Source organism: Bubalus kerabau, chromosome 20 (genome assembly GCF_029407905.1).
Source record: "Bubalus kerabau isolate K-KA32 ecotype Philippines breed swamp buffalo chromosome 20, PCC_UOA_SB_1v2, whole genome shotgun sequence".
NCBI lineage: Eukaryota > Metazoa > Chordata > Mammalia > Artiodactyla > Bovidae > Bubalus > Bubalus kerabau.
Window position 1 is genome coordinate 40,562,024 of NC_073643.1, and position 18,949 is coordinate 40,580,972.

Below are 18,949 nucleotides of genomic sequence, written 5' to 3' on the forward strand. Positions count from 1 at the left end.
GTTGTTGTTTTTTAATGAAGTATTTCAATGTAGTCAGGTGCAGATGTGAGCGAACTTATATATGCTATAATGCTGTAATTGAGTTTTTGTTCATTCATTCATTCTTCTGCAATTAGGGTTCTCCATAGCATGTAAACTATAGACAGAAATACGCTGAGCTACAGGTGTTCCATGTGCTGTGGAGAAAGGAAGGGTTTACGTGGCTGTCTCTGTGAATAGGCTTCCTTAGCTGGGAAAGTCATTTTTAAAAGAACACATGTGAAGTCATTGTCGATTGAAACTGATTACAGCCTTCAATTTTCTTTTTCACTGACCTCTCAGAAAATGTCTCCTCCACCTGCTGCCATCTGAATGCTGAATTGGTCTTTTCCTACTTTGTTTTAATAGAACCAGGATTGCATTTGAAGTTAAGCTGCAAAAAACCAGTCGATCAACAGATTTCCGAGTCCCACAGTCAATATGCACCATGTTTAATGTTATGGTTGATGCCAAAGCTCAATCAACAAAACTTTGCAGCATGGAAATGGGCCAAGAGGTAAAAAAAAAAAAAGATACAGATTTCATCCCCCCCTCCATTGATCATGTAGAAGAAAACTTCACAAATTCCTTCCATCTACTCTAGCCTGCTAGTTTCAGAAATGCACTCTAACGTGGATTAAGCCACAGATGAATGTTTGCTGTCTGATCGTTAAGTAAATTTCTAAGGCATGTGCTGATGACTATGCCAGTCACTTGGAAGTGATTCTTGGCTGGGCTTGGGGTGGCCATAAAGTTCCTTTAAGTCAGATCAAGTTTGATGACCTTATTTGTTGGGCTGGCAACTCCAGCAGGTGTGTTTGACAGAATGCAAGTCATTTTCACATGGGAAGTGCATTTCATTACCTGAGCATCTGGGCAGCAGGAGAGAGCTCTTCTTAGCATCACACAGCCTCCAGGATATATAGCATTAGATCACCCTGCCACCCAGTCCCCAGCCAGCAGGCTTTGAACTTCCAAGAAATCACAGGCTTTTCATTTTCCTTAGACTGAGTGGATTGTGAATCTTCCCTGACCAAAAGTTTAGTCCTTTGCTAAGTTTCCAATCCCAAAGTGGTATTTAAAATGTAAAGGAGAAAGAAACAGCAACTTGGGCTTGATTAAAGACTATCATGATCATTTTTCTCCGATGGCCTTAAGCCAGCTAGATATTCATATACCAATTTAGAATTAATTCAGAAACATTTCTGGCAACTCTCATGTTGTTGCCAATTGGCATAAATTGCTCCTAAATCAGATCTTTCGATACCAGCCTTATATGCTCAGAATTTTTACTAAATTATATTTGCTCCTTATTCGTTATTTATTTTCTCTTTCAGCACCTTCCATTTTTAAATGTGGGTTGGTGGTATTCTCTTCCTGGCAAGACTGTCCCTAACCTTCTTTCCCCTCCAAGTCAGCTTCCTCAGCCATCCCTGTTAGCTGCTGCTCCTGATCGACTTTCTTGTAGGGTACCTTGCCCCGGGGTGCTGTGTTCTAAGCACTACCCTCAAATGCAAGGTGCCAGTGGTTCTCTTTGCTGGCTCTATTCACTGCATGAGAACTATCTGGAGCAGTAGTTCTCCAGTTTCAGTGCCTAGCAGACTCATCCAGAGAGCTTTTTAAAACCCAGATTGTTGGGTCTCACCCCACACGAGTTTCCGATAGGTCTCGGGTGTAGTCCAAGAATTTGTATTTTTGACAAATTTCCTAGTGATGCTGATGCTGCTGGCTGGTCTGGAGACCCCATTGTGAATACCACTGGTCTGGAGGCTCAGTATCCAAAAAGAGTTATGGAGAAGAGCTGAGGTGCAACAAGCCAGCCTCCTGAGGAAGGCTTAGGTTAGATGGGCATCCATACCCTGGTTCTTTTGCCCGGGCGGTGCTGCAAACTGGAGCTGATCAAGTCACTCAGCTTCTTCAAACCTCAGTCTCCTCATCTGTAAAAGGATAGTTTCATTAAGGCTGCTTTTAGCTGTCAATTCTTCAGACCTCACCAAGAAGGCCAGCATAAGGAATGAATAAAATTGTTCTGGATGAAGTGGAGAGGGCAGGAATTCAAGAAATAGGGGGCCCAGAGTCCAAGCTACCATATTCCACTCCCCCTCTGCACTTCTTCACTGCCCACCAGCCACCTACCCACCCACACTTCTCTGGGGGACTCTGAACAATCTTATAGGCTTCACAGAGTCTACTTTAAACACCTGTTCTTAGTGATATCTAAAGTTCATTAAAATACCTTTGAATTCAAACTCCAAAGTACCATCCCTTCTAAATGTTTCTCCCTTTGAGCTTTTTTATATTATGAGATAAAATTCACATACCATAAATTCAGCCTTTTAAGAGAGTACAATTCAGTCATTTTTAGTATATTCGCAAAATTGTGCAGCCATCGCCACAGTCAGGTGTAGGACATTTTCATCCCCCTGAAAAGAAACCCAGACCCATAGGAATTCCTATTCCCCAACTCTCCCTCTCCAACCCTAGATAACCACCCCTCTACTTACAGTCTCCAAGGATTTGCCTATTCTGAGCTTTTCATGTCACTGGCATCTCATGTGTAACCCTTGATAGTCTGGTTTCTTTCGCATGGCAAAGTGTCTTCAAGATTCACCCATTGTTATTACATGTATTCATATTTCCTTTTATAGCTGAATAATATTCTATTACATGAATATACCACACTTCGTTGATCGCTTAGTCAGTTGATAGACATTTGAGTTGCTTCTATTTTTTAGCTACTACGAGTAATGCTTCTGCGAACATTCCTGTCCACATTTTCACGTGGACCTCTGTTTCACTTCTCTTGGCTATATGCCTAAGAGTGAAATTGCTGGGTCATACGGTAACTCTGTGTGTACCTTGTGAGGCACAATCAAACTGTTGTGCAAGGTGGCTGCACCATTTTATACTCCTGTCAGCAATGTACGAGAAATCCTGTTTCTCCATAACTTAGCCAATACTACTTCTTCTTAACCATCTTTTTGGTATCACCGTCCTAGTGTGGACGACACAGAGTCTCATTATAGTTTTGATTTGTGGTGATGTTGGCCATCTTTTCATGAGCATATCGACCACTTGTATGTCTTCTTTAAAGAAATGTCTATTCGCTCAAATCTCTTGCTCCTTTTCACAGTTGGGTTGTTATCTGTTGTTTGATTATGAGAGTTCTTTATATCCTTTGGATATGAGACCATTATCATATATATGATTTACAGCTATTTTCTTACCTTCTATGGGTTGGTTTTATTTTTTCACTTTCTTGGTAACATTGTTTAAAACAGAAAAATGTTTAAATCCATTTTATCTGTTTCTCCTGATAGCTGCTTGGCATGTCCATTTTAGCTGAGTTTCACAAGGATGGCACCATTCAGGACAGGAAAGGGTGGTGTCACTAGGACTGGCCTTCCTTTACCCTTGGCAGCTTTTACAGCCCCTCTTCAGTTTGACTCAGCTATGGCCTTGATCATAGAACTACTGCCTACCTGGTCAGATGGTTGAACCATCTTTTCGAACAGAACTAGTCACTCTGATCTTTTCTTTTTGAACTGGAGTTGAGAAGGTAGTGGGAGTAGGGTGAAGGAGTGGAGGGAGGTGTTGTCAGGCAGCCTACTGAGAATCTGATGAAGTGGATGAAGCCGTTTCCTAGAAGAAAAAAAAAAACATACTTTGATAAATTTCACTGTACAATTTCAGGGCCTTGTCAGGCCAACCTGTAGACCCTGGTTGGAGATATAGGATGAGAAATAACCAGTTTGTTTTGTCACAGTTGACCGTCTCTTATTTTTACCACTAATCTGTTCTTTGCTAGAGTAGTATGACATTGGCTTAATCTCAAAGCCTTGGTTTTCTTGAATAAATTTTCCAATGGTTTTAATAACTAAATCATACGAATTCTACACGTTAGCTACCAAACTACATGACATTGAGCAAGTCACTTACTCTCATAATCTTGCTGTCATTGGTCAGATGAGAGAGAGAGTATGCAACACACAACATTTGAGAGGTATGTAGCTTGTCAAAATCAGGGATAAAGCTTCCTAATTTCTGTACGTCAGATTAGAAAGTTGGTCTTGGATATTGCCAAATAGTAACATTTTCAAGGCTGAGCAGCAGTGACTGCTTCTTTCTGGACATTATTCTATTTTATGTAGTAGAACAAACTTCATGTATTTACCCCTAAATGAGTCAACATGCTTTATTTTCTTTTTTTTTTAATGAAAGCAATAACTGACACTTATAAATGTTTCACAATTTCCCAGAACTACTGCACAGACAACTGAACTAAATGATCTTTATTAAGAGCCCATCCAATACTGTATTCTAGTCTGTGATTCTTACCCTCTGCCTGTCACTTTCCCAGGCCACGCTAGAGTGACCTTCTGTGCCATTTCTCCCTGATATAACTGTATCATAGACACCTAAGTGACTAGCTTGTGAGGAATGAGGCCTCTTCTGACCTTAGAATGCCAAATGACTGAGAATGGTGAGAATGAAACCAGACGTCATTGTAAATATGTACTTCCTTCACGCATCTTGCTCTGTAGCTGTGACCTTGGCCAGAACTTTCTTGGGAAGTCTCATGCAAATGAGCTCTCAATTTTTCTCACTTTGTAGAATGATGATATTCATCTCCAAAGTAAAACAATTGTTAAAGTGAGATTGGCCAAGGATGGCTGCAGACATCACAATACTGGGTGGAAAGAAGTCCAATGTTTTTATGTAGCTTTCATTTTGTGGGGCTTCCCTGGTGGCTCATACACTAAAGAATCTGCCTGCAGTGAAGGAGACCTGGGTTCGATCCCTGAGTCAGGAAGATCCCCTGGAGAAGGGAATGGCAACCCACTCCAATACTCTGGTATGGAAAATCCCATGGATGGAGTAACCTGGCAGGCTACAGTCAATGGGCTCGCAAAGAGTTAGACACAACTGAGAGACTTCACTTTCACTCTCTTTTCATTTTGTGAATATTTTGATAGTAAACTCATATTATATATCTAGTTACTTATACCTGTTTCTACCTAGATTCCAACTCCCTTAAGGTATTTTGGACTAGATACCAACCAGGTGATACAGTGTTTTCCAATTTTAAGATCACTTCCTGAATTTCATCACTGGGATAAAGTCTCATTTAAAAGCAGCTGTTGAAACATTTGTTAACCATACTTTTCCATCTTAAATATTTATTTTTTCATTAAAATTTGTGAAGCCCCAATAGAGAGGAAATTGTGTATTAAATAGTTTCTCACTTGGTCTAGTGTGTTTTCGTCTCATTTCCAAGGTCAGATGGTCTTAACAGAAAGACAACATACACACAATCTGTTCCATGACAAGGCAAAATGTGCAGCACAGGAAGTCAAGTGGAATAATTTTCACAAAGTGATTGTGAATTCGTTGCAACTTAGCTCATCAGAAGCAAAAGTAAACTCTCCAAACTTCCCATGCCATTGAAGATCAGTGGTTCCCTTGCTGTCAGCACAACCTAGTGCCCTAGAATATAACTTAGAAATATTGTTATGATTATTGTGAAAGTGGCTCAGTTGTCTCTGACTCTTTGCGACCCCATGGTCTGTCTATACAGTCTATAGAATTCTTCAGGCCACAATACTGGAGTGGGTAGTCGTTCCCTTCTCCAGGGGATCTTCCCAACCCAGGGATCTAACCCAGGTCTCTCACATTGCAGGCAGGTTCTTTACCAGCTGAGCCACCAGGGAAGCCCTTAGGGTCAAACCAACCTAAGAAAACCAACAGAGAGGACTGAAAAATGCCAAAGTAGGCAGGATCCCCTTTTGTACCATATTAGGCTACAGACTGGAATCAAGATTGCCGAGAAAAATATCAATAACCTCAGATATGCAGATGACACCACCCTTATGGCAGAAAGCAAAGAAGAACTAAAGAGCCTCTTGATAAAAGTGAAAGAGGTGAGTGAAAAAGTTGGCTTAAAACTCAGCATTCAGAAAACTAAGATCACGGCATCCAGTCCCACCACTTCATGGCAAATAGATGGGGAAACAATGGAAATATTGAGAGACTTTATTTTGGGGGGCTCCAGAATCACTGCAGATGGTGACTGCAGCCATGAAATTAAAAGACGCTTGCTGCTTGGAAGAAAAGCTATGACCAACCTAGACAGCATATTAAAAAGCAGAGATGTTACTTCGCCAACAAAGGTCCATCTAGTCAAGGCTATGATTTTTCCAGTGATCATGTATGGATGTGAGAGTTGGACTATAAAGAAAACTGAGGGCTAAAGAATTGATGCTTTTGAACTGTGGTGTTGGAAAAGACTCTTGAGAGTCCCTTGGACTGCAAGGAGATCCAGCCAGTCCATTCTAAAGGAAATCAGTCCTGAATATTCATTGGAAGGACTGATGCAAGAGCTGAAACTCCAATACTTTGGCCACCTGATGCGAAGAACTGACTCATTTGAAAAGACCCTCATGCTGGGAAAGATTGAAGGCAGGAGGAGAAGGGGATGACAGAGGATGAGATGGTTGGATGGCATCACTGACTCGATGGACATGAGTTTGAGTAGGCTCCAGGAGTTGGTGATGAACAGAGAAGCCTGGCGTGCTGCAGTGCATGGGGTCACAAAGAGTTGGACATGACTGAGCGACTGAACTGAACTGACTGAGGTTATAGGCAGAATTGGATAGTTCCTTTGACTGCAAGAAATTTTGTGACAAGATAATCTAGTATTACCTAGTGTTGGTCACTCAGTCGTATCCAACTCTTTGCAACGCCATGGACTTTTGCCCTCCAGGCTCCTCTGTCCATGGGATTCTCCAGGCAAGAATACTGGAATCAGTAGCCATTCTCTTCTCCAGGGGACCTTCCCCACCCAGAGATTGAACCCAGGTCTCCTGCATTGCAGGCAGATTCTTTACCATCTGAGCCACCAAGGAAATACTATCTAGATAGGATGGTAATTAAAAGATGCCCCAAGAGTATTTATATGCCTTCATGGAGCTTCTCATCTGCAGGGAGCAATGTGTCTCCTGAGAGAACAGTGAAGGCAGATTCCTTGGTCACTATTTCTCCAGAAAAGCAAGTCAATCAAATAAGTCTCAGAAGAATCTGGTGAAAGGAATTCATGTGTTTTTGTAATTACTTGACTAGCCATGGGGGCTGCTTTTATACGTAACCCTTTGTTATGTAATTAAAAGAGTAGATACTACCCTGCTGTACAACCTTTCCCAAAGTAGGTTTTATTTAATTCAGATTATAGTTTACATACAAGAGCTTCCCTGGTGGTTCAGCAGTAAAGAATCCACCTGTCAGTACAGGAGACGCAGGTTTGATCCCTGGGTCAGGAAGATCCCCTGGAGGAGGAAATGGCAGTCCACTCCAGTATTCTTGCCTGGAGAATCCCATGGACACAGGAGCCTGAAGGGCTACAGTCCATAAGGACAGAAAGAGCCAGACACGACCAACTGAGCACAGCACAGCAGAGAGAATGTATACCCACATGTAAACATTGTAGGAATCAGTTAGTCACTGTAGTAGTGATTCTGCCAGATAGCAGTTCTGGGTTTCTAAATCATGTTTCTGAGCATTGTTTCATGACTTTGTTTGATGAATATGATTTCTACTTTCACAAGAGGCTTAATTCTAGCCCCACTGAGGAGAGGAGGAAATAGACTGGCAGAAATGAACATGCTCAAGTTTTTCCTCTGGAAGTCAGAAGCAGAATAATCATGGCAGATGCTTTTTTTCATAAGTAGGAAAAAAAAAAAGATGTAGAAGCGTGGAGATCCCAATATTCACCAAGAGAGAAAGGGAGAGACAGTGATTCTCCCTGGAGAATGCTCAGGACTGTGTTCCACATGGAAATATTGAAGGTAGGAAGAGGCTCCCATGTCTCCATAAACTTTAGCTTGGATTCCTTAGAGAATGAAAAGGTTTGAGGTTCTCTCACTTCTGAAGCCAAAATAACATTCTTATTCTTCCAATCAAGAGCCTGAATCTTCCTTAAAAAAAAAAAAAAAGATGTATTTTTTTATATTTGACTGCCCTGGGTCTTCGTTGCCATGCAGGGACTTCTCTAGTTGCAGCAGGCGGGACTGCCGTCTCTCTAGTTGCGATGAGCAGGCGTCTCTTTGCAGTGGCTTCTCTTGTTACGCACCACAGGCTCTAGGTGTGCAGGCTGAGCAGTTGCAGCTCGCAGGCTCCACAGACATTTGGGATCCTTCTGGACCAGGGATCGAACCCTGGTCCCCTGCATTGGCAGGCAGATTCTTAACCACTGGAGCACCAGGAAAACCCAAGCCTGAATCTTTCTTAGAGTGTGGAGAGTGATTGCCGTTGGCTTTGTTTGCCATTTCAGCCAAGTGTTTAAAGAGAGAGTTCTGTTCTCAGTGATGTTCTTTGCTTGGTTAGAAGCCCCTCATTTAATATTTCACATTATGTTATTTTGCCTGCAGCTAGCTTTCCTGAGTTAAACCTCATAATTAATTTAATAAAGGTGAATCATTTATAGTAATTCTAAAGAAAATCTAGCAGAGGGAGGCAGTCACATAGGGAGGGAAAGTAAGCATGTGATTCTGGATCTTATCTCAAGACCTAAAAATGAATTTGGAGCTTTGTCAATACTCCTGAAATTCTTTTGCTCTGACATCTTTCTTTGTGTTTCTAACACAGAATCCTGCAGATAGTTTTTCCATTTACCTGGAAGTTTATGCCACTTACCAGTTTATGCCACTTTCATGAAGCTACCAGTAGAGCCAACATGGACCATTCATGTTCTTATTTTCCTCTAATCAACTAAAATGAAAAACTAAAATGATAAAGCAATTATCCTTGAATAAAAAAAAAAAAAAAACTAAAATGAGATGACTGATGGTGATCGTTCCCTTGCTTTATCTTCTCTTTTATGACCTTGAACAAATATTTGAATTGCTATTATAGTTGACAAAATGGTTTCACATCTAGACCCTCAGTATGATCTTCAAAGTAGATTTTTGAGCTTGAGAGCAGTACTGGCAGGAAAGGACTTAGCCCTGGTTTTATCATCATATTAACAATGCTAAATGTCTTCATACAGAGTTCGCCTCATCCCCTACTAGTTTCCCTCCCTTATCATTGGTCCTGGGCGGTAGTACTATTACCTGTTTGTTTTGCAGATGAGGAAACTGAGCCATATTTTCTTAGACATCATGACTTACCAGCTTTGCACTGGGACTTTATCTCAGTCTTCCAATTACAATCAGAATTCACCTATGACTTTAAGTGAATTTACCTAATTCACATCCCTTTGCTCCTAATTGCCAGTTATCAGAATATCAAACCACATTACTATGGCTTATTATTTATGTATGTTTTCATAACTTTTTGGATGCTTTGTTTAATTTTTATTTTTCTCATGTGTCCTTTTGTCCTAATTTTTATTTGCACTGTTTCTTTTCTGTTCCTAATTAATCATCCTTCTGAAAGTTTGCTAAAGAGTGGGTAAGTGCATTTTCCTTTCCAAATAGCAATGTTTTGCATTGTTATTTTTTATTAAGGAAATATGGAATAATTCAAATGGATACTAAAATGATCTAATAAATGTCAAGGAGCTGGCATGCAGTATCTTCTGTTGAAATCGCTTTTCCTTTTTCCCTGGCATTTACAGCAGATTTTTGTTTGTGTGGGGATTTGTTTTTGCGTTACTGTTTAAGTTTTAATTGACAGTGGTAGTATGAGAAATTGAAAAGCTTAGCAGTCGTCTCAGGAGAACCTATAAACCTGGGTCTACTTCTCCACAAATGAAGAAACTGAGTAACTGCCACAAGAGTTCCTAGAGAGATACTTTGCCTTTAGACTAAGTCAATCCCTGGAGATATAACTGGGTGGCTCTCAGGCGGTAACACAAAGGATCTGATAACTTGAGAACAGTTTGTGCAAAATCAGTCAGTCTTGGTCACATTCCCTTTGGAGTTTGTGATTCCCAAAGTCACATCACCCAGCAGTTTCCTAAAGATAATTTTCATCCTCTATATTAAATCAATGCGGTGTCTTGCTTTATAAGACCCAGATCAACACACTGCCAGACCATTTGTTAAGCCACCCCTGCATCCTATTTGTAAATGTGTGTGTCTACACATATCAAAGCCAGCAAAAGCTTTGGGTAAGGAACAACGCGTCTGGTCATTTTTTTTTTTTTAAGAGCTTCTGATCTTTCTTCATCAAAGACATGGAGTCAGAATCTTACAGCTGCTTCTGGGACTATGGAAATAAAATAGGTCTGCTGGCCACATTTTATTTATAAATTGCATTGTCTAAAAATTACTGATGGATGCAGTGCCAGCACCTCCCAAACATGCTAATGTTTGTCTTTCTGTGTTCTTTAGCATCAATACCATTCAAAAATAGACGAACTAATTGAAGAAACTGTTAAAGAAATGATAACACTCTTGGTTGCAAAGGTAACCTTCAGCTTCAGGTGAAATGTTTCATTGTGAATATTGCTTTGTTATGTCTGCATTTCCATTAAAATGTAACACGTTAAAAAGTTGCGCTGGGTGCTTGTGTTTCTCAGGAAACAAGATAGTATGTCACCCAGCTGCAGCTCTGAAGGATTTTTCTGATGATTGTGAGCCCGGCGAAGAGGAACTGATGAAGTGGCATATGTTACCCTAATAAAAATGTGTCCCCCAATGTTGCAGGAGGTTATGCAGGAAATATTTGTTTTGTTTTTCAGCCCTGACAAAGTTAGCTTTTTAAAAACAGAAAGTTAAATGGTAATAAGGAATTCTGCCATCATGAAAACCCCCTTTCCCCTCGTTTCACATGCAGTGAGAGTCATAATAAAACATAAAAGTCAGATAAAGCTATTTCAGTCACCCTCATGAATTATAGAATTTTAACTAAGTAATGCTGAATGGGAAGACATTTATATTTGCCAGTGCTAAACTTCTGTTTCCCCAAAATTACTGATAAAATACAAATAAAAATAGATTGGATTAAATGTAGTGCTAATATGTAACGTAAAAACTGCTTTGCGCAGTTTTGGATTTTGAAAAGTGCATTTAATATTATCGCATGCTATATGCAACTCAATAATATTTTGTCACTTTGCACTTCTGTAACACTCTATATTTGCAATCACATAATAATGAAGAGAAAGCCGAATAAGTCAAATATTTCTATGTAAAGGCAGTCTCTTCCTTTCCCCAAAGACAGGAACCAAATAATAGAACTTAAAAATGAGCAAGGGCTCATTGCTGGTCTCTGGGAGGTTGGGAAATGTTGCTCTTTATTATGAGCAATTATAGTTTGAAATAATGATTCTTTTCCCTTTTTGCTATTTTGCTAGTTCGTTACAATCCTGGAAGGAGTCCTTGCAAAATTGTCCAGATATGATGAGGGGACTTTGTTTTCTTCTTTTTTGTCATTTACCGTAAGTAAAGAGCTTCTTTCTTTCTTGGTTTATGTTCTAGTTTGGGTTTGGGTTTAGGGGTGAGGTGCTTTTTATGTCATTTTGGTTTAAGGTTTGTATATATATGTTCATTGCGGTCAACTACTAATGTATAATAATAACACAGGAAAATAAGCAGAACAGTTCATAACAACAAGTAATCCAAATCATTTCTATTTAATTTTGAATGTATAATATGTATGTGTGTATGTATATGCATGTACACAGACACATATATGTCTCTCTTAATATATGTATGTATCCAGAGAGGGTTGCCAGTTTGTGCTCACCTTAGCTAGGTCAGGTATTTCTGGGCTTCTTTTCCTGCAAATGAGGAGAATTAATTTTAGAGATTACCAAGCAGAGATCTAAAAGTCAGATAGAGCTCGTAAGTAGATGTTGTTTGGTCCTCACCATATCAGGTACACTTTTCTTTACTGAATTAGCTGCCCACGTTTAAGAATCAAGAGAACTCAGAGATGTCAGTATTCCAGGGTTTCTTCATAAGGCAGGCAGTCGGCAGCCTTCGGTCTGCATGTGTGCGTTGCAGCAGTCTGTTGGAACTCAGAGAGGTGTTTACCAGTTCCCTGTAGCCCCTTTCCTTGCCATTTTGCTCATTCCTGTACTGGCCTGGGCTTGGGGACACTGGAGCTTACAACTTCTGCTGCACATGATCCAATCTGTACACATTCGGAAAAGCTCTAATTCTGTGCCAACACGCCGCATGGACACAGAAGTGCAATAGGTCATGGGCAGAAGCCAGACTCATTCTCTGTAGGTAAGTGATCCATGGAGATGGTGGCTTAAATGGGCCACCAGTTCACCCTCCTTCTGTGCGAGGTGGGCACCGCTGCTGCGTGCTTTCTTGCCATTTCTCACAGCAAGGTTTTTGCTGGCTGGTAGACCAGCTGTTTTCCTCTCACAACACCGTAAGAAAGACAGTCAGTTTAGGACCTGCTATTTATGGGTCCTTCAAAACCTCTCTTCTAGGAGATGAAGAATCTCCTAGACAGGCATCGAATGCCAAGGCAGAGCCCAGCACGGGCCAGAGGAGGAGCACATCATCATCTGTGGAATCCAGCAGACCTGGGTTCAAATCCCATTACCTGTATTAACCTGCTGTGTGATCTAGAGTAGGTGTCTCATCCTCTCTGAGCCTGAGTTTGCTTTTGGTTTGTAGGAGGCATGCAATTGTGTCCTTTGGTCTTCGATTTATGTTTCTCTGTGTTAATTCATGTCAACTACCGATGTTGTAGGCAAGTGGAAAGTAGGTAATTTCTTCTGTAATGAACTGTCATGATGATAATAATGTGAGAAGGACTTGGCATAGTCATAACACATAGTAGGTTTCAGTAAATGGCAGCCTTGATTAATAAAAGATAACTAAGAAGGTGATTATGCATTACAAACTTAATACATGTTTACAAATTCTTTGCAAATACATCCTGCTTTGGTTTTTCCCTAATACATACATTAGATTTCCTGGGAATTAAGGGAAATGTAGACAGAAAACATTTAAAGCAATTTTTAGATTGTATGTATGTACTTTATCTATGTGCTCAGCTTATTTTGGTATGCAGTTCTGACCTTCCCATGTGTAAGGATTGAACTAAGTTCTCAATCCTTTAAGTGTGATGGCCTTGGTCTCTGGAATCTGTTGGCAAAGTTGGGATGGGAAAAGGATGATGACAGAGAACAGCAGTTTGATTCACTCAGTAGGACCACCATGATGTGTCACAGCCAAAAGGAACCCTATCCAACCCATTTCTTTGATGAACTAAAAAACCAAGGCCCAGAGACAGGGAGTAATCTGTCTAAGGTCACACAGCAGCGGGAAGAATGAGGACAGGAACTCAGGTCTTCTGCCAGCTTCTCCCCACCACCAAACAGCTTCCTGGAGAGAGTGGGATTCAGCTGGCAATTGCCTGACACTAGAAGGCAGATGGGCATGTGAGCGGGAAAGATTCATAAAGAAGGATTCGGGGCACACAAGTGGGAAATATTAGATAATCTCTCATTCCTCAGTGAAGTCACAGAAATGGTGAAAAGAGAACTAAAGGCAGCATTTTTGGAAAACGCTATCCTGACATCCACAAAAGATAACCACTTTCTTTGAGTCTTCATTTTGAGCAACTCTTTTCGCTGCACTGGATTTGAACCAGTGCAAACCATAAAAGCCCCTCTGCTCTTCCTGGAGCAGAATTCAGTCCTCTAAGGATCCCACCCTAATGCCAGGGGCGCATTCCCCGCTTACCAGGGGACCTAGTGAAAGGTGGTCCGGAGGTGACAGGAACGTGGGGCCAGGGGGATTCTCACAGCGGGATAGAAACAAAGAAGGCCTAGCACCTGCCAGAGTGTTCATGCTAGAATTCTCATCCTCTCAGTCTCCCCTTTGGGAGACATTTGCAGCCACACAGCCCGCCTTGTGAAGCTCCTGTCACCGCGGGACACTGCGGGGCTGTTGGTGGGCCCATGACTTCCCCTCCTTAATGACACTCCTCCCACACGCTCGGCTCCCCCAAGGCCAGAAGCACCCACTTATCATTTGCAGCCTGTGTTCTCATCCCTGCCGGTGCTCCAGCACTGGAGGAGGCGAGCTATGCAGAGAGGTGGCAGGAATGTCTCCACACGTGGATCCTGGGCTCCTGCCCGAATCTCACAGGGCCTTTGAAGACTGCCTGCGGCACCGTGGTGTTAACCATCCCAGAGCAGGGTGGAGGTCGGAGGGCTGCGTGGAGGCAGCAGGTACTGTGGACCACGCCTTGACACCAAGGACAGGGGGACCAGCCAGGAGTCCTGCGACCGCGGACAAAGGCTTAGGGATGCTGCCGACAGCCTGGCAGGGCTTCCTTCACTCGCTCCCATTTCCGATTCAATTCCTTAAGCATTACTGTGCACTCACCGCGTCCCCGCCTCGGGGGGGCTGCCAAGTCTGAGCCGTGTGCTCTGCCCCCCAGAAAGCTGACAAGTACCGACAAATATGCCACCCTTTTCCCTCTCTTTCTCCCGCTGAGCGCCTCCTTTCCTGGGTGGGCTTGATTTCATGGTCCAAGCCAGACATTTTGGAAAACGTCTGCAGTGGCACAGAGCAGGCAGGAATATTTATTTCTCGTCTCCATCTGCATTGCTTCCTCTCTTGGAGAGGAGCTGGGGGGAGGAGGGAGGAGGAGATGTGTCTTCTCTGTGCCAGCCTGAGAGGCGCCCAGGCACACCCCTCCTCTCCTCCGGCTCCAGCCCCAGCAGCGGTAGCAGCCCGGGATTTAGGGAGGCAGGCGCCTTTCGAACTTTTGAAAGATCAGCCCAGTTGGAAGTCGCAATTAGCAACCATCCGCCCATTTCCCCCGACTGCAAGATGTGCTTTTGTGTGGGTTGCCTGCCTGGAAGACTCCCTGTCTTTGTGGGTAGCTTGGCGCTGTTCTTTTAGGAGGCCAAGAAGGGGGCCAAACAGGTGTCTAGGTTGTCCTCCCAGCAAGTTAAACTCTTTGCCTTGGTCCTGTCCAGGTGTTACCAGATTGTTGTTTCTAGAATCCGTCTGTTGGCTTATGCATTCATTCACCTGGTGTGTGTTTACCCCAAACCTGTGTGTTGTGAATCATGTCAGTGCCAGAGACCCAGCAGTGAGTGAGGGTGGCATGTTCTCTGTCCTTTGGGAGCTTACACTGAGGATAGGAGACAAAGAAAAAGAAGAGAAAGTTATTGGGGCTGGGGCCACTACTGTACAGACCACAAACTGGAGACAGAGAGAAGGTGGGGGGCGGTGTTCCTTCAGCTGTGATGGTCCTGGACAGTCTCTCTGAGGAGGAGATGGAGGGACCAGACTTAAAGGGACCAGACATGGGTAAAAAGGAGAGGAGATGCTTCTGGACAGAACAACAGCTACCATGGCCACGTGGCAGGAAAGCAGAGAAGACATTTCCACAGGGTACTTTGAAAGAACATCAGGAGGGTTTAAGGATTGAGGAGATGCGGAGGGTAGATTCAGTTGCAGGGGACAAAGGTGGGAAGCTTGAGAAGTGTGATTTATGGAGAACTCAGCTAAGCCAGATGAGTCCTGAGAGTAAGGGATTCAGCGAAGAAAGACTTCATAGGGTGGGGAGACTGGGGGCGGGACCCCAGCTCTGCCCCTCACCAGCAAACTGTGTGACCTGGGACACAGGACCACCCCTTGGCTTTGAATTCCCCTCAGTGTAATCTGATGATAGCTATGGTAGATGAATTCGAAAGTCCAAAATAGCTACAAGAGCTTCAGCTCCTATCCTTTAAGCACTTGCTAAGTGCCTGGCACAGGGCTAAGTGCTTTAAATATATTTTTTCTTGTCGAATCCTCTGAACAATCCTGCTGCAACAAGGCTCTCCTGCAAATGATGAAAGTGAGGCTTCAGGAGGTTAAGCCCTGCAGCTTGGCCAGCCTTCTCTCTCCCTGTACACTCCGGAGCCTCCAAGGAAAAGGGAGGATGTAAGAGGCACCCACTGCCAGCGGACAGAATGATTGCATCAGATTCCCTGAAGCCCCCTAAAATTTACCTAAGATTTCTCCCCCATCACCCACATCCATTTGAGATGGTCACAGCATAGCTTGGAAACTGCTCAGGTTAGGGAGAATAAAGCCCACATTAGGGCTGTTGAGGGGCCCAAGCTCCACTGTCTGACCAGTCTCCTAGGTCTCAAATTACCCTCATTCACCCTTTTTCCCTTTTGTCAGCATTTTAATTGTTTTGCCGCTTAGATATGAAATGCAGTGGACATGCTTCTCTTCCTGCTAGAATCTGAGGCCAGGGCTGATGTTCATGCAGATGAAGCAGCAGCTTGGACTGCTTCAGTGCAGAGCCCCTGATGGCAGGCCAGAGAGCACGACTGCCAGCTTGGTCAAAGGCCAGAACTGGATCAAGGGTATTCACTTCTGTCCACAGAACAGTTTGATCAGGAAGCAGTTCAAATTGTAGCGTGGGCTGAGGTTGGTCGTGACTTATCAGTGTTACCTCTGATGGCGTTCTATTTTTCCTTTGGCTTCAGGGAACACCAGCAAGGGAGAAACGGCTTTTTACAGTGTGGGCTGGTGATGGCGGTGTAGACGGAGAGGTCTTGGTTCTTCCTCAGAGGGTAACCTCATCAAATTATCAGATGCTAGATTCATGTGATTCAAGTCACTTGGCTTCTACACTTCAGAGTAGAGGTGCCTGCCTTGGACAGAAGCACCAGCCATGGTAGTAAATGCTTACATGCTTTGAACATGACGTGTGCCAGGCACAGTGCTAAGTGAATGACATGAATTTTCTCATCCAATCCTCACAATCACCCTTTGTAATCGATATGATGATTATCCCATTTAACAGATGAGATAAGTTGAGTAACGTGCCCAGCTGAGTCTTGCACAGCTGATAAAACTCCATCTTAAATCTACTGCTTAGTTATCACCAGAATGTTATTCCCCACAGAAGCTAAGAAACCCATGCTGCTGTTGCTGCTAAGTCGCTTCAGTCATGTCCAACTCTGTGCGACCCCATAGACGGCAGCCCACCAGGCTCCGCACTCCCTGGGATTCTCCAGGCAAGAGCACTGGAGTAGGTTGCCATTTCCTTCTCCAATACATGAAAGTGAAAACGGCAAGTGAAGTCTCTCAGTCGTGTCTGACTCTTTGCGACCCCATGGACTGCAGCCTACCAGGCTCCTCTGTCCATGGGATTTTCCAGGCAAGAGTACTGGAGTGGGGTGCCAAACCCATAGATGAAGGTAATTAGTGACTCTTCCCAGAGCCATCGACTGTCTGTGATCACTCTTAAGGGAAAGAGTCATGTATTTCTCACATCTTACCAGCAAAAGTATGTTATAATTTACCCACCAGCCAATTAGTTTTGCAGTAAAACCAAAGGAGTAGACATACAGAATCTCCCCACTTCTTTATGTGTTCTGAACAGTCTTTAGTTTTATGCTGCTCCATTCAACACATGTTTATGGAGCACCTACTATGTGCTAGGCACTGGGAGCTTAGCAATGAATGAGAGAAACATTCTGTTATTGTATATTCCTATGAGGGAGACATTCTCAACATGTAATTTACAAGCGTAGCGATTATTCAGAAAGTAGCTGATGCAATTGGACCATAGCCCAAAGAGACCCAGCCTCATCTGGGAGACCATAGAGGAAAGGCGTTTGAGCAGAGGTCTAATAGATAAGTAAAATCTCACCTGGTAAAGAAGAAAACAAAGAATGTCCAAAGTACAAAGACTTGGAGAAGAAAAAAGTGAAAGTGAAGTCGCTTAGTTGTGTCTGACTCTTTGCGACCCCATGGACTATAGCCTACCAGGCTCTTCCATTCATGGAATCTTCCAAGCAAGAGGACTGCAGTGGGTTGCCATTTCCTTCTCCAGGGTATCTTCCCAACCCAAGGGATCGAACCCGGGTTTCCTGCATTTCTGGAACACGCTTTACCATCTGAGCCACCAGGGAAGCCCCGAAGGTCTATTTCATTCTGGAAACTGGAAGTTCATTGTAACTCGGGGTAGGGCCAGAGCAAAAGGGGCAAAATGACAGGGATGGAGCTGGATGGAGTTAAGGATCTAGTCTGGAGCCTGTGGTTATGGATTTAAGGGTTTGCATGGAGACATTATGGAAGTTGATTCAGTTGGAGAAGTTAAGAGAGGCCATAGAGAGCCCAGCTGCCTGCTACAAGCTAGTGTTGGGTTTGTGGTCTTATCGTTTTGAAGCTTCAAGCCACTAGTGGAAGGCAAGACTTAGGTTGTCTAATGTGTTTTGTTCATATGGACCAAACAAAAGCAGCTTGCCCTGAAATGCTCAAGAACTGTAAAATACTGATCTGCCATGTCTTCTATGGACTTCTTTCATCAGCTGCTCCCCTGTGTTTCAGAGCTTGACATCCACTTTGGGGTCTATGACAGATAATTTTATCACCTAGTAAGACATCATCCTCATTCCAGTTCATGCCTTGAAAACACACATGACAATTAACATACCTGCTGTCCAAGGCAGCCGTTCAGAAGAAATAAAATAAGCATCCAAAGTTAACCATTTCCCTTAATATTCTTTAGTAAACAGATAAGTATTCAGCATGAACATGACACAGACACAGTATTTTCTTTAGAACACAAGGTGCTGAACTACAGGGTGATAGAAAGGTCAGCTATGAAAGAAATGCCTAACAAACTTGTGCATGGCTTCAAACAGAACATAATGGTTCTGAAATTAAAAGATAGAGATTCTGACCAGACCTCTGAGTCACATGCAGTGGGAAGCTTATCCCCAGAAAGGTAGAAGAAGAGATGTGATTGTGAAGCCCAGACTTACAGAAATGTGAGAAAGTCATTGAACATTTTGGAGTCTCACTTTCTTCATCTGTAAAGTGGTGATGCTAATGCCTACCTCAGAGACTCGAGGGAACAGTTAGGTACAAAGTGAGCATTGGCCTTGTATGATACCTGGCATGTTATGGGGGTCCCATAAATAACCATTCTTAACCTTTCTTCAACCTTGAATATTCATTGGAAGGACTGATGTTGAAGCTCTAATACTGTGACC

General features: G+C 43.0%; 1 protein-coding gene across 7 annotated transcripts in view; it reads left to right on the forward strand.

Moving 5' to 3' along the window:
- CADPS (calcium dependent secretion activator) overlaps positions 1-18,949 on the forward strand; it is a 474,061-nt gene that overhangs the window by 395,212 nt on the left and 59,900 nt on the right. For all 7 annotated transcript variants that reach the window (XM_055558508.1, XM_055558510.1, XM_055558511.1 and 4 more), the window contains 3 exons: positions 388-535; positions 10,350-10,424; positions 11,315-11,398. In XM_055558508.1, coding sequence (XP_055414483.1) covers positions 388-535; positions 10,350-10,424; positions 11,315-11,398 — 307 coding nt within the window. The remainder of the gene's footprint in view (positions 1-387; positions 536-10,349; positions 10,425-11,314; positions 11,399-18,949) is intronic.